The sequence below is a fragment of the Lissotriton vulgaris genome, chromosome 7 (genome assembly GCF_964263255.1).
Source record: "Lissotriton vulgaris chromosome 7, aLisVul1.2, whole genome shotgun sequence".
NCBI classification, from domain to species: Eukaryota; Metazoa; Chordata; class Amphibia; order Caudata; family Salamandridae; genus Lissotriton; species Lissotriton vulgaris.
Genome location: NC_141695.1, coordinates 386292825 through 386307594, shown reverse-complemented (window position 1 = coordinate 386307594; position 14770 = coordinate 386292825). Strand labels below are relative to the sequence as shown.

Sequence of the window (14770 nt, the reverse complement as noted above, 5' to 3'; positions counted from 1 at the left end):
TCCCCCTTATGCCCCACAGCCCTTGTATCCCTCCTTGCCACTTTCGGCCCCTAGTAGTGCCGTACCAGGTCCTTCAGCGAGTGCCCCCCAACAATCCCTACCCTCGACACCCCTCGTTTCTCTACTCCAGACCACTTCACCTGCCCCCTCACCATTTTCTTTAGCACTCCCTACTGTTTCAGCTAGTACCACCCCCAGCCAGGAGATGCTAACACCGAGTCGCGGCGCAGGTAGCGGATTGTTTTCACAGGTACGGAAGCTGCTTACACGTTCTACAGTTGGTTTGGATGAGAAAAGTATAGTGGCTAAATGGGCCAGGAATAATATTTATTCGTTCGAAGACATTTGGTCCACCATGAAAGATTTTGAGCCCTTGATGCAGCAGCACGCTTTGTGGCACATGGCTGGTGTATTGATACCGCTATGGGAGCAGGGATATGGAGGTGTGGCTCCGGCGGTTTTACGGGATATACAGGCTGGGGCGTACAGAACGAACACGGGGGTGAAGGAAGTGATGAGTAGTCTGCGCGCGCTATTGCAATACAGGAATGAATTGCCCTCTGTCGGTACACCCCACTTCCCAGGTCTCCACCCAATGCGAGAGGTGCACCCTATTTTTCATCCTGAGGTCCCCGAGTTGTTAGACCCACTCACGAGGGCTGTTACACGGAACAGAATTGATGCGCATTTTCAGGAGCAATGGGTGTATACGCCATGGAAGAGAAGTGAGGTGTTGTCATTGAAGGCTCAGCTGCCGGATTCCAGAAAGAATCCGACCGCCTATTACAAAGAGCTTACGGAAGCGGCGTCTTCTACGGTGATGACGTTGGCCGATGTTGAATTGTTTTTCGGGCTTTTGGTCCCGGTTGATGTGTGGCGGCAGGTGAAAGGCACGGATCATAGGGAGGAACTGGGAGGTACATGGCAGGAGTTACAGGACTGGGACAAGGAGCGTAAGCCAGGGGAGAAGCCGAGGGCTGAAATATTAGCTTTACCGGGGCGCATAATAAAGTATATGCACTCTCTTATTCCCCCGAAAAAGGTGGATTGGGACAAGTTGACGGCTTGCAAGCAGAAAAAGGATGAGGCGGTCTCAGATTTCTTTACAAGGTTTGAGGAAACGTTCATGGATTTTAGTGGACAGGATGTGTCACAGGATGGAGGGTTACGACTCTTTGTCAACAGGTTTGTCACAAATTTATTGCCTGAAATATCAGCTAGACTGCAAGCGTCGGAGAGCACGTGGACGACGTCCTCTCCTTCGGGAATACTAAGTATGGCGCAATATTACGAGCACAGGGAAAATGAGAACAAGGACAAGCAGGAGAAGAAGGCTAAAGATTTGAAGACGAGGGTTTTGTTGCAGCAAGTGGCAAGAGGCAGAGGAAGAGGTGCGGCGCTGAGTCGCGGAGGTGGTTTTGGGAGAGGTGAGAGTAGGGAAAGGCTGGGACCAAACCAGTGCGCCAAGTGTAAGCAGGAAGGGCATTGGTGGCGAGACTGCCCGCTGCTCCAGTCAGGTACCGGTCCAGGAAGGGGACGGGGACGAGGTAGTGGTGATTTTGGGAGACAGGCTGCGCGATCAGAAGGAGGCGGGAGACCGGGAGGCAATTACTTTGACAACGGGACAGATAGACAACAGTCGCAGAGGAGTGGGGCCAGTATTACAACGATGATTATTCAGTGGACGATTTGACAGGGTTCTCCCACAACTAGGACAGCGTAGGACAGAGCATGGGACCAGTACTTATGGAAGTTGATCAGAGGGGACCTTATGTCGAAGCCGACTTACTAGGGTCTCAACAGAAATTTCTAGTGGATACGGGTGCAATGAAAAGTTCAGTGGCTCGTTCTCGGGTCCCAGGGGCGGCTCTGTCTGGCAAGAATAACATATCTGTGGGTTTCGCAGGAACTCCGGTGATTAGCCCCATTTCTAAACCTCTCACGTTAACGATTGGTCCTTTTACTGTTGATTCACCGTTTTTATTGACATCAAATTGTGGAGAAAATTTGTTGGGTTTAGATTTATTGAAGAGATTGCATGCCACCATTTATTGCTCTCCGGATGGCGTGTACCTTACTCTAGGCCCCAATGTTGCCCGCCCACTACAGTGCTTTTCAAAAGACGACCCGCTGCCACCTGAGTTTCGAGGCATACCCGACAGCTTGTGGGCTGTCAGTGATAATGATGTAGGGAGAATGGATATTGCCCCGGTGTCAATAAGAGTGAAGGTGGGAGCTAAATTGCCCAGAATTCCACAATACAGAATACCTAGGGAGGGTGAGAAGGCCTTGTTACAAATAATTCAAGATTTAATACAGTCTGGAGTAGTGGAAGAGACTGATTCGAATATATGTAACAGTCCTATTTTGCCTGTACTTAAAAGACGGTCACCTGATGCATCTGATAATACTCCTGATGTTTATAGATTTGTGATTGATTTGCGGCAGGTAAATAGAGTAGTGGAGCCACAGTATCCGGTGGTCTCGGACATCACTACAATATTGACTATGATTCCACCTTCGGCCAAATATTTCTCTGTCCTAGATTTGAAAAACGCTTTCTTCAGTATTCCAGTACATGAGGATAGCCGTTATCTCTTCGGATTCTCATTGGCTGGCCGAAGCTTCCGCTTCAAGAGAATTCCCCAGGGGTACACTGAGAGTCCTAGTATATACAGTCAGGCTCTAAAGGCACAATTGGATGATCTGGAACTTCCACCTGGCAACGTAATGTTGCAGTACGTGGATGATATCCTAATAGCATCGGATGATGAGCAGGGTTGTCGGGATGCTACTGTACAATTGTTACACCATTTGGCGAAAAGGGGGCATAAAGTGTCCCTTCCGAAATTTCAATACTGTCGAACGGAGGTCACCTACCTCGGTCACCTCCTTTCGAAAGTGGGGAGGAGATTGACGCCGGAGCGCATAAAAGCGATCACTAACATGCAAATACCTAACACGCAGCGAGAGGTGCGCGCGTTCCTAGGCATAACATCGTATTGTCGTCAGTGGATACCTAACTATGCGTTACTAACAAAACCCCTATTGTATCTGACTACCAAAGAAGTGCGCGAACCCCTACCCTGGACCCCCGCATGTCAGGAAGCGTTTGAGTCACTAAAGACGTCTTTGTGTTCTGCGCCAGTTCTTGGAACACCTGATTACCAGAAGCCTTTTGTTCTTTACGTGCACGAGGCGGAAGGTTGCGCGTTGTCTGTCTTAACTCAGTGTTTTGGGGGGAAGCAGAGACCGTGTGCATACTTCTCTGCAATGCTCGATAATGTGGCAAGAGCGCTGCCGAGCTGTCTGAGAGCCACGGCGGCTGCTGCGGTCTCTATAAGACAATCGGCAGGGCTCGTGCTGGGCTTGCTGGTTACAAGGAATTTGTCAGTGTTGCAGGGCCACAAGCCAAGTTGATTTATCGATGTGGAGTGAGATTGGGTTGATCTTCATGCACACCAACCCTTCAAAGAGATGCTGAAAGTCTTTTAGTATAGCTTCTATGCCGCGTTCATGTGTTTCCTGTATGAAGGCAATCAGTTTCAGAGCCTGTGCTGTGTTGCAACTGATAAGTGTGTCAGATCCAGTCTTTACTACGAAAAACTTGGCTGCGACATGATCTTCTTCATATGAATTTGTGGTTGTAGTCATTCCCATCAATGGGATGGCTCATATATGCAAGCGTTTTTGTTGTGTTCGGTTGGGGGTGCGGTTCCTCTTGTTGGAACTTGTGGAGGCACGTGACATGAACAGAGGCTTCTGTGTCTATCTGAGCTGGGATTGACTAGACTAGCAGCCTGATGGAGCACCTGGACTGTCTGGGACTCTTCTTTTGCAATTGTGCATTGAAAGAAATGATGAATACCTCTTTGTCTTCTTCATCATCCTCAAAATGGGCCTGAAGAGTAGATAGTGTGAACAATGTGCTGCTTGCATTGTCTGATTCTGATGTGACTGCATGGAGGTTGGTGCTTCTCAAGAAATGCTGTGCTCCCCTCTCTCTGCAACTGAGATGAGCTGGGCACAGGACTGCTGGGTGTGGCTCTGTTCCACACTACCTACACACACTTCAATGGAAAATAGTATCTTAGGTGCATTGGCGGGCATCTCCTCGAGCAGCACCTGCCTCATATGATGTTGAAGGGTTTTAGCTTGATTGAAGTGCCAGCATTGGGTTCTTTGATCGGCATCTTGTCTACAATGGAATCCATGTATTAAGCTCCGGTAGTGGGCAGTTCATGGCATGGGACCAGTACCAGAACATACTCAGATTGCTGAGTATCATTTTGTGTATGCCACTCTTTTGCATCCCAATATGAGTTGTGCCGGACCTCCTTCGTTAAGTTGGTAACATGCACATGCGGACCAGATCCCTCAGGCTTGCGTAGCACCCATCTATGGATTTGTGTACTCGTTGTTTGGCTTGTTTTAGTTTAAATCCTTCATAGTCTGGATTGAACTGAGGGTTGAAATGTGCTTCAGGACCTCCCCTGCCATTGTAGTGGTCTTAGTATCCTGTATTTCTCAGGTTCGCAAATAGTTTTAATATCTCTTCTCCAGCGTAATGGAGAAGGAGAGACCTCTTTATCCCACCAGCTGTCTCTTTCGTGGCCTTAAAGTAGTTATTTTGTTTCGCAAAACCATTCGACATTAGGTGCTGCTGTTGTTGGTCAGGCTAGTCCCCTAAATGGGAGTAATTCAATATTTGTTTCCCTACTTAATTGGTGCACCCTCTAAAGTCTGCCATCCTTGACTGATCTTTTCACCCTTTAGAACCTGTGCTTTGTTCTCCTTCCCAGCCTGTGATTTTGCTGTTGGTCATGGTACACAAGCACCTCCTTCACTCGTGGGTTGCAGTGACGAGCTGTGCTTTGTTGTTGTAGGTTTGCGATGCTGGGAGTTAAGGAGAAACGCATGGTGCTTACTTTTATTTGCTCTTTGCCTGACTTCTTCTAAGCTGGTTTTCTTTCTCACCGTGAGCTCGAACTCATGGGGCCTTGGTGTTGTGGTCAGCGCTCCAGTCAATTTGAGATATGGTTGTCCACAGCTCACGTGGTACTTTCTGACCTAATGCTGATCAGTGAGTTTGCCTATTTTTGGACTCAGGTGTTGAGCCGTTCATGTGCTGTTGCTGCTTCGCAAGTGGTTTATTGAATAGACTCTAGCTGTGTTGTTCTGCCTTTCTGTGGAGATGGTATGTTCATGTGCCAAGGGTTCTCAACATCATCACCAGTATGGTGCAGTCCAGGAGGGGGTTCAGCCTACAGTGCCCAGCGCTCACTAGCACGCATGAAGAATTCACTTACATGGCAGCTTCCTTTTGGCCTGGCTGCATGTGGATAGCTATGCCCTTTTGTTGATGCAGGTGCCAGGCCCAGCCCCCCCAGCATGTGTGCGTAAGCTAGGGTGCCAGGCAGCACACTACATCCAAGATCTTTTTAATGCAGAAAAAGCAAATCCTATAATGCCTCAGGAAGATACATCTATAGCTGTGTGTGTACGTCGGACTCTTAGGCTAGGAAAACATACTGGATGGGAAACATACGTCACTTGAAGAAAGCAAAATTAGAACGGAGTCCTATGGGTCAAAAGCTGCAGAAACCACTTCAGACAAGGCCAATGACTATGCTTCCAAAAATACTGAGAGGGAGTCAGGATGACCCCTCCTTTGTTTGATGCCTAAAATGAAATCACAAATAACTTTCTGGACTCAACTACTAGATGGCAGAATAATGTAAAACATTTGAATCTATAAACATTTCAAACCTCAAAACTGTTGTTACAGGTAAGTCACTAGTTTATTCTTGATAACTCATCCTTGGGGTGGAATCCACATTTGGCATGGTCTTCTCAGTTGACAAGTAAAGCTGCATATTGCTCATGGTATTCATCATTGCCCTGTCTGGTAGAAAGGTGCTTATCCAGTGGCCTTGAAGATACAAAGGTGACTCTTCCTCAGCCTGTGTTTTAATGAGGTGCTTCCCTAATAACGTGCATCTTATAAAAGTGTTTTTCTATTATCCAGCATCATAGTAAGTTGCTTCTCTGTCGGATCATTTAGTAGACATGTGATTTTCTCCTGGGTGGTGTGGTAGGCCATTGATTCTCTAATAGTTTGTAAGATATATAATTGTGCTTCTCTGAGACCTGGCCCAACAGAATTTTTTTTCTCTATTAACATGTACATACAACATTGATTATGGGTATGTTTGATAGCCCCACGGCGACCTTACAGCCAGCGAGCCCCCGACACACCCTGTAATCCACACTATCCTACACATGGGCAGCAGCAGACACCTAGTCACTTGGCTGTACAAGTCTATCAGAGAACTCACACACAAGCCATTGCTCACTCTGAGAGCGACCTGGGAGGACGAGATTGGGCGACAACTACACGACCGGGAGTGGGATAGGGCACCAGAATTCCCAAAGAAAGTGTCAAGAAACGCAAGGTTCAAAAATATACAATACTACATATTAAACAGGGCCTACCAGACCCCAGCCCGCCTTCAGCGATTCTATCCCGACAAGCAGTTCCTATGCCCCGGATGTCACTCCACGGACGCACACTTCCAACACATTGTCTGGAGCTGCCCGACCCTACAAGCCTACTGGTCGGCCATAATAGACTCCATAGGCACTCTCACAGGCCTCACAGACTTGCACTCCTGGGAGACAGTCGCATTGGGGACCTTTTGCAGGCGGAAGACACACAAGGTGCAGGTCAGATACGCTGTTCTATCCTTGCTCTTAGCCAAAAGAAACATAGCCATGCAATGGCGATCGACCACCGGACCCTCTTTCGAGACCTGGGTGGGGGCGGTGAGGAAATGGGCTGCAGCAGAGGAGGACGCCCTAAGGGAGGAGGAAGCGAAAGGCCAACGCAAGCGCCCAATATCTCTAGAATGGGCCACACTATCCCACCAGTTTCTGTTAGCTCATAAGCGCGACACCCTGAGTGCCTCTCAACACGCCATCACGCCCCTGGCAGCCTCAGCGCCTCCATAGGGCGCACACACCTAGTCCCCCCCCCCAAATCTCAGCCCACCTCTCTGACACTCGCCCTGCTTCTCTTCAAATTCTTCCCCCCCATCCCCCCACCGCCTTTCTCCGCAGATGCGTCCTATTCAATTCGCCTAACCCTGCTCCCCTGGCTCAGTTTTCACCACCTCCACCCCCACCTCATCCCCGGTTGTTTCTCTCCCCTTCGGGGTATCTTCTCTCCACCCCCTCTCCCCCCCCCGCGGGTACATCGCTTCCGTTACCACTCTTCCTCTTCCCACACACAGCCCCCTGTACCTTCCCCCTAAATTCATCCTGTGCTCACGCTACATCTGTTCATTAGCGGATCCATGCTCTTACTTCATGCATCCTCGGAATATTGTATACCACCTGTAGGCATGCATGTATTGTCGTAACAACTCTAACCGCTGCATGATGTATCGTGAGTCTTTTTCTTCATTGACAAAAAGGTAATAAAAAACAATTAAACAAAAAATGGGTATGTTTGATAGAAATCTCTGTGTCTAGTGATCTTCTTAGACAGACTGCCCTGTCATTGACATACATTATAGAAAGGTTAAGTGAGTTTTCTTTTTTAAACTACCACTTGAATCCTTTTTAGCTGCTTAAGTCAATGTAGGGTGTGGATTTGGTAAAAGGTGCCATACTGAGTCACTAGTTTATTCTTGATAACTCATCCTTGGGCTTGAAATCCTCTGCAGCTGTTTATTGTTGTCTTCTACAGCGCAATTCACTTGTATACCAGAAAGCACATTAAGTTCTACCTGAGAATGATTCGAACCCTGATTACCTACTGGCGTCTATGGCGTTTCTGCATTAACGTCAGAGATAGAACACTACAGACAGATTCTTGAAATGTATAGCACAGTTTAACACATTTTTTTACCTAAAAACACAGCCTGTTGCCCACCAGCGAGCGCAGCCCATCTGCTGTAAATGCACCACCATGTCTAATGTTTATTCTTTTCTCCAAATACACTTTCTTACCTAATCAATGTGTTTTGCTTTTCCCCTTCAGAGAATGCGTTAGCTGATGAGTACAGTGACGATTCAATGCCAGAGGAGGCTGAAGACTGGGACTTCCTTCTGCAAGAAGTGTATTCCACCTCGCAGCTGGACGGCTCCTCCAGTCGTCCCCAAACCCAGCACCAAGGCATGGTGGCAGATGAGCCTGGCACTCGGAGAGCGTCACAGTGTCCCAAATCAGCAAATCTGGAACCAGACCGCACGACTTGCCACTTGGAAAGCAGCAGCAACATAAGTCAATGTCTGGAGCCCACCAAAGACGCATTGGACCTGGTAGGAAACACGACTGACATTTTGCATCCATGGGAAGACAAGCTGGGATGCTATGAGAACTGGACAGTTCAGGAGCGGTCCGAAAAAACCAGTAGGGACACAGTGCCTTCCCACAAACGGGACCAGGTAACCAGCCACACAACAGGGTGCAACGGGAGGGTGGCTAACTATGGGTACACATTGGAGAAAATAGACTTTGTCCATGCAGACTTTGACCAAATGGTTGGGTATCTGAAAGAAGGAGAAGAGCCCATCCGTGTCACAGTGCTTCAGTCCAGTTTCTGAGCCAAGACTTGGTATCCTGCTATGAACTTTGATGTTGGGCCCTGGGACAGACAGAGGCAGTTTCCAGTGGGAGATTCTCCAAGTGCTATGGTGTTCATGCACAGAGACAAAGGGTAGACGCCAAAGGTGAAAAGCCACTAAGTGGTCAAATGAACTGTTAAAGTTGGGACCATTTTTGAACAATTTATATTTTGGACCAACTAGCTCAGACAATGGTGGCCTTTGCCTCCCTTGCCCATCCCAGATGATTCAAAATATGGAGTATGTTTTAGATAAAGGAAGCAGAATGAGGAATGAAATCAAGGTTGGAATAAAAAAAGATCTACAGGTAAAGCGGGCCAGGTAAACGTGAAAGGATGTGAAATCAGGATAAGGAGCAGTGAAGGAAGAGGATTTGGGTGTGTGCATGAGTGGGCCTATCAAGGGATAAAGAAAGAAATCATGGCTATGTAAGGACAAAGAAAGAAACTGAAAAAATGTTCGAGAAGGCTATCCTGGGAAATATGAAGGAATCCTGATGACAGCAAGTGGATGGGGTGATAAGAGCAATTGAAACAAGTGCTGAAGAAGCTGGACATGAAAAAAGGTTGCAATAAAAACAGAAGACACTGGAGACAATTAGAAGGGTAATAAATGATTTTAAAGGATGGAAGAGAGGAAAAGGTCAAGGAATACATTGAGAAAGTAGAACAGAAAAACATTAGTAAATGCACAGAATTGTGGAGCCAGGAGGAAAATAAGAATGTGCGAATTTATGAAAAAAGTGTTGGTATATTTTGCAAATGAACATTTTAGTATAATGACATGAGCAAAGGAAGGGGGGAAAAATTAAATATGACAGAAAAAATGACTGAGAAATTTCCCCAGAGATGAATGAAGGAGTTGCGGAGTGATGAAATAGATTCTCTGCAGCGTAGTGTTGCTTTCTTCAGAAGTGTTTTATGGTATTGTTTGCAAAGGAGATCTAGGTGGGCTAACAAAGTAGAGATCTGGAAGGAAAATATTTTGGAGGATAAGCACTGCCTGGAGAATGAGTTAGGAGTTAGGCACCGGTGGTAAAAATGAAGGAAGCCAGCTATGCCAAGAACCAGCGAGAGGAACGGTGAAGGCCCTACGAAGACGCCCAGAAGGAGCGGTACATAGTGGACCCCCAGTCAGTATTAGAGCCTCTGTCTGAAGCCACAGAAACAGGGCATCTTGATGTCCCCTACCCCAGCATGATGTGTTGCTTTTCTCCAAGATATTGTAGAACAGAATCTATTCCTATTGACAGCTGTAAATAGATTTTTATGTTGCTAATAAAAACCGTCCAGCATTTGGGCAGCCAGATATTGGTGGTGGTTGTGGCTTTACTGTTGTTGGTTTGCTCATAGGATGTCCAGGTTGAGGAGTTGGAGTATTGTGGGCACACTGCGGGCTGTCATATTCTACGTCTGGGTCACAGTGCTGGGCATCCCATCAAGAAATTAGATGACTCTTGCGCCACATTCAGAGTAGAGTACAGAGAAGGGACTTCCACCTTCTTTAAAAAGGACACAGTGAAGAGGAAGGTCAATTTGTGAGGTCGGGACTATTTAAGGTTCTGAGAACAGGACTCAGTAAAAAAGTTTTGCATTTTCCTAGATTAGGCTCATGGGGCTGTGTCATTCTGCAGACAGAAAATAGTGTAGATGGCAGTCAAATTCGTAATCTGTCCACAATGACGGTAAGTGTCAGACTGTGGATTTTGGGCACAATGGAGGTGGTCACATTTTAGAATTCATGTACAGTAAGGAAGGCCATGATATCAGAGCATAGATGGACCCGCTGCCACAGTCTGGACTCAGGTCACACAAGCCACACTGAATGCAGCTGCCACATGAAGGGTTCAGAGCTCAGTGAAACAAGATTCTACTTTCTGAGGTCACTGTACAGTAGTGGTGGCTGACACATTTTGGGATAAGAGCTTTCACCCTCAGGAATTGGTGTCTAGGAGGAGCGCTGTCACACTCTGGGTCAGTATATGTTACATGGACTGTCACATTATGAGGTCCGCCTTTAAGATACAGATTTCCACTCTCTGGGATTACCACTGGGATAAGGGCTGACTCAGGCACATCATATGGCTCTGGGAAGGATAGCTCAATGTGGCGGATCAGTTCGGAAAGGAATACTGAGCTGTCCTCACAAGGTGTTCATAATTGGACTTTTTTGCAGTGCCACTCCAAGAGGGCTGGTCAGGCAGAGTTCCCTTGCAGGGGACAGACAGAAGAGATGGCAACCATACTACTCGTGTATACGATATTCCCTACACAATTTGCGATACACTCCCAATATTCAAACTGCCCAAATACCTTCTCAAGGAACCGCTCCACAACACAGCAGCTTCCAAGTCCTCTATTACATCTACACATTCTAGATCAGTCAATAACATATCACTATTCCACAATATTAAGAAAACAGTAACAAAGAAAACTACAATACCCATGTAACACAAGGACATGTTGTTTTGGGTGTAATTCTGTCTTGGAATCACTTTCCTCATAAAAATATTAGAACCATAAAGCAAGTGCTATATAACATTCGTTTGATCAATACCGTTGACGGGCATGCATATGAAGCACAGCAACACATTTCCTGTTGACTTTTGATGTCAAATTGCACTATACTAACCTCCAACCAGATGTGGTCCTAGAAATAAGTGCATTTTATTTCGAAATCAGACACCTTTGGTTGTTATAGATACATTGAATGTACTTCAGCCCAAAAAAATATTTTTCCAAAAACATGTTAATGCCAAAATAATCTGTACTACTGTATGATGATCCTCTTTTCCCTTGATTTTGCAAATCTTTTTTTTGATTAGTTTGAGGTGTTGTGTTAATGTTATTGACATTTGTAGAGTGCAACTGTTACCCGAAGGTGTCCTGGCACTGTGTGAAGTCCTATAAAGGCATAGAGACAGAGAGACTATTATCAGGGTTTAAGCAGAAAAGAGCCATGTTTTCAAGGCCTTCCTAAATGCAAGCAGATTTGTCATGCATCTAAGATATAGCGGGAGACCATTCCAGGCCTTAGCTTCACAGGCCGCAAAACTTCTGTCACCCCTATTGGCTTTTCGCACAAAGGGCACCAATACCAGTTTTGCCTCTGCTGAACGAAGTGATCTTTTTGGTACATACCAATTAAATTGTTGTTTTAGATACTCGGGACCAGCTTCTTGAAGGGCTTTGTAAACCATGCACAGGGCTTTAAACAGAAAACGTTTCTTTACAGGTAACCAGTGAAGCCTTCTAATCTCAGCCGAGATAGAGGCATATTTTGTTATACCGATAAGCAGTCTAGCCACTGCATTCTGTAAAAGTTGTAGTTTGTTCATCAGCCCTTCCTGAAGATTGATAAAGAGGCTATTGCAATAATCCAGCCTGGACATGGTTAGGGCAGTGATAACTGTTTGTAAACTGTCTTTGGGCAGGAATGGCATTATTTTTTACAGGATCTAAGGATATACAAGGTAGAAAAGGCCACCACATTCGCATGATCTCTAAAATTTAGTTTATTTTCTATCCAAGTTCTCAGATTTTTTACCTTCTTGTTGGGAGTGGGAAGAGGACTCCGTGTATCCGGCCACCAGGCAGGGGTCATTGCCAAACAACACAACCTCAGTTTTTCTGGAGTTTAGTATAAGGCAATTTTGTGCCATCCAAATTCCCACAGCAGACATACAGTCATGGAGCTTCAGCTACAGCATCATGCCTGGCATCAACAACACCACAATTTGGGTGTTGTCTGCGTAAGAAGTCAGGCAAAGCCAAAAGATTCAATCAGGGGAGTCAGTGCTGACACATAGATGTTAAAAAGTGACGGGCTCATAGATGAACCCTGAGGGAATCCACAAGCCAGTGAGAATTGTTTGGCAGAAAACTCGCCAAGTGAGACCGTCTGAGTTCTATTAGAGAGGAAGGATTCAAGAAGTTTCCAGGTGGTGCCCTCAACTCCAATCTCCCGCAGCCAGTCCATCAACAAAACGTGATGGACCGTATCAAAGGCCACTCAGAGATCTAACATAATCATCACAGCTTTACCTCCTCGGTCAAGTATAGTCCTAATTTCTTCCATGGATTTGAGAAGAGCAGACTCCGTGCTGTGCCCTCCTCTGAATCCATACTGGGAGGGGTCCAGTGCCTGCATTTCTAGCAGGTACAAACTGAGTTGTGTGTTCATATTTTTCTCTGCAGTTTTTGCAGGGTGTGGGAGCCTAGAGATGGGTCTAAAGTTATTGGGATCTTTAGGATCCAGACTCGGTTTTTTGAGCAGAGGTCGTATTGAAGCGCTTTTCCATACTTTAGGAAAGTACCCTTCCAAAAACATAGCATTTATGATAGAGGTCAGTGCCAATGCAAATGGCTCAGGTACTAGTTTAAGTATAGAAACTGGGCAGGGATCGTATGGGGAGCCTGATTTAGCTGTCATGAGAAGATTCAAAGTTTCTGTGGCCGTTACTTGGGCAAATTTATCAAACTGTGCCTTGGAGCACTTTCCTGACTTACAGCCTTCAGTCTGAGATGAAAAATGTTCTTCAGGTTAGCATACAGGAATAAAAAAGTAAATATAATTACATAGAGCATTCCTAAATGCATACAAGAGTGCAAGGGCCATATCAAAGGCACCATAGCCCCATACAAATGGTCTTAATAAGACCACAGAAGTAAGCCACTAGGACTGCGGAATATCCATATTTCCATTTATTAACCATTGGCATTTCCTTAATCAGCCACGTAGGTAAACTAGATCCACATGGGACAACTCCTGGTGGCCCCCAGCCCTCGGAAACCCACCCTCCCCTACGGACCACGCTTGCAACCTCGGCATCATACTCCACTTCGCTCATAATGAACCACCAGGTCAATGCTGTGTCCTCCACATGCTTCAACACCCTCCGCAAGACCTTCAAATGGATCCCCCTGACTCCAAGATGACCATCACCAATGCACTCATCACCAGCAGGCTGGACTACGGAAATGGGCTCTACGCCGGAATCAACAAAACACTCCTCCGCAAACTCCAGACCATCCTCAACATCCCACGACAAGACCACATCCCCCAACACCTCTGCGACCTCCACTGGCTCCCCGTAGAAAAAAAATAACTTACAAGCTGCTCACACATGCCTACAAAGCCCTCCACAACACCGAACCCCAATACCTCAACAAAAGAATCTCCTTCCACTCCCCCAAGAGAAACCTCCGCTCTGCTGACCTAGCCCTGGCCAAGGTCCCCATGCATCCACAGGGCCAGAGCGGGTGGCAGATCCTTTTTCTACATCGCAGCCAAGACCTGGAACAAACTCCCCCTCTGCATCAGATGAAGTCCAACACTGCACCCATTCACTAAGGATCTCAAGACCTGGCTCTTTGGATGACCACAGAGCTGCCCGAACACCCCCCTTTCCCCCCCTGCCCTCCCCCCCCAGCACCTTAAGACCGTCACTGGTGAGTAGCGCACACTTCAAAAATCCCTGATTGATAAGTGCTATGTCCCAGCCAGGGCTAATGCAATTTTTTGATCTTTTAAATGCATTAGCCCTGGATGCATAATAGTCCTTTTTTAAATATTATGTTTAGCCATTCTTCACTGCAGCCACGCTGCTTTACAACATGGCTACAAATCACTGCCAAATTCTGCAATGCCAATGCTGTACAGAATGAACAAATGGCAATGGCAGAGCCAATAGTCTTAAAGGTAAGACCTATTGGCTTTGCAAATTCTCGGCACAACACCCCTATGATTCTGAGAAAATCTGTTAATCTCTCCATGCTTGACAAATAAAAAATATATTACATTTGGCAAAAAAAATCTTATCACATGAAGGAAGCAAATGCGCCCATTTCCATATCTTCGTTAAAATACATTTGGAAGCAGTTATCTGTTGTCATAATTAAAATAGATACCATCTGTTTTCACAATAAATATCCATTTCAAAGGTGAAAAGGGCTTCTTTGATGTGCGTTTCGCATATTAAAACCTGGCTACAAATGACAAGAGGTTCAACAGGGACGTCAGGGAAGAAAAAAAAATAAAAGTAGTACCTCAATTACAGCACAACCAGCGGAAGGACAACAATCAAGATGACGCAAACAGTACTTGGTTCATTCTCCGGCTAAAAGAAGAGTAAGTGAAA

At 46.2% G+C, this 14770-nt stretch overlaps 1 protein-coding gene across 1 annotated transcript in view; it reads left to right on the top strand.

The window, feature by feature from the left end:
• The window catches only part of LOC147701703 (uncharacterized), a 241016-nt gene extending 231077 nt beyond the window's left edge, over positions 1–9939 (top strand). The window contains exon 24 of the mRNA XM_086930336.1: positions 8045–9939. Within this exon, the coding sequence (XP_086786462.1) occupies positions 8045–8610 (566 nt within the window). The 3' untranslated portion in view covers positions 8611–9939. The remainder of the gene's footprint in view (positions 1–8044) is intronic.
• The last annotated feature ends 4831 nt before the right edge of the window (positions 9940–14770 follow it).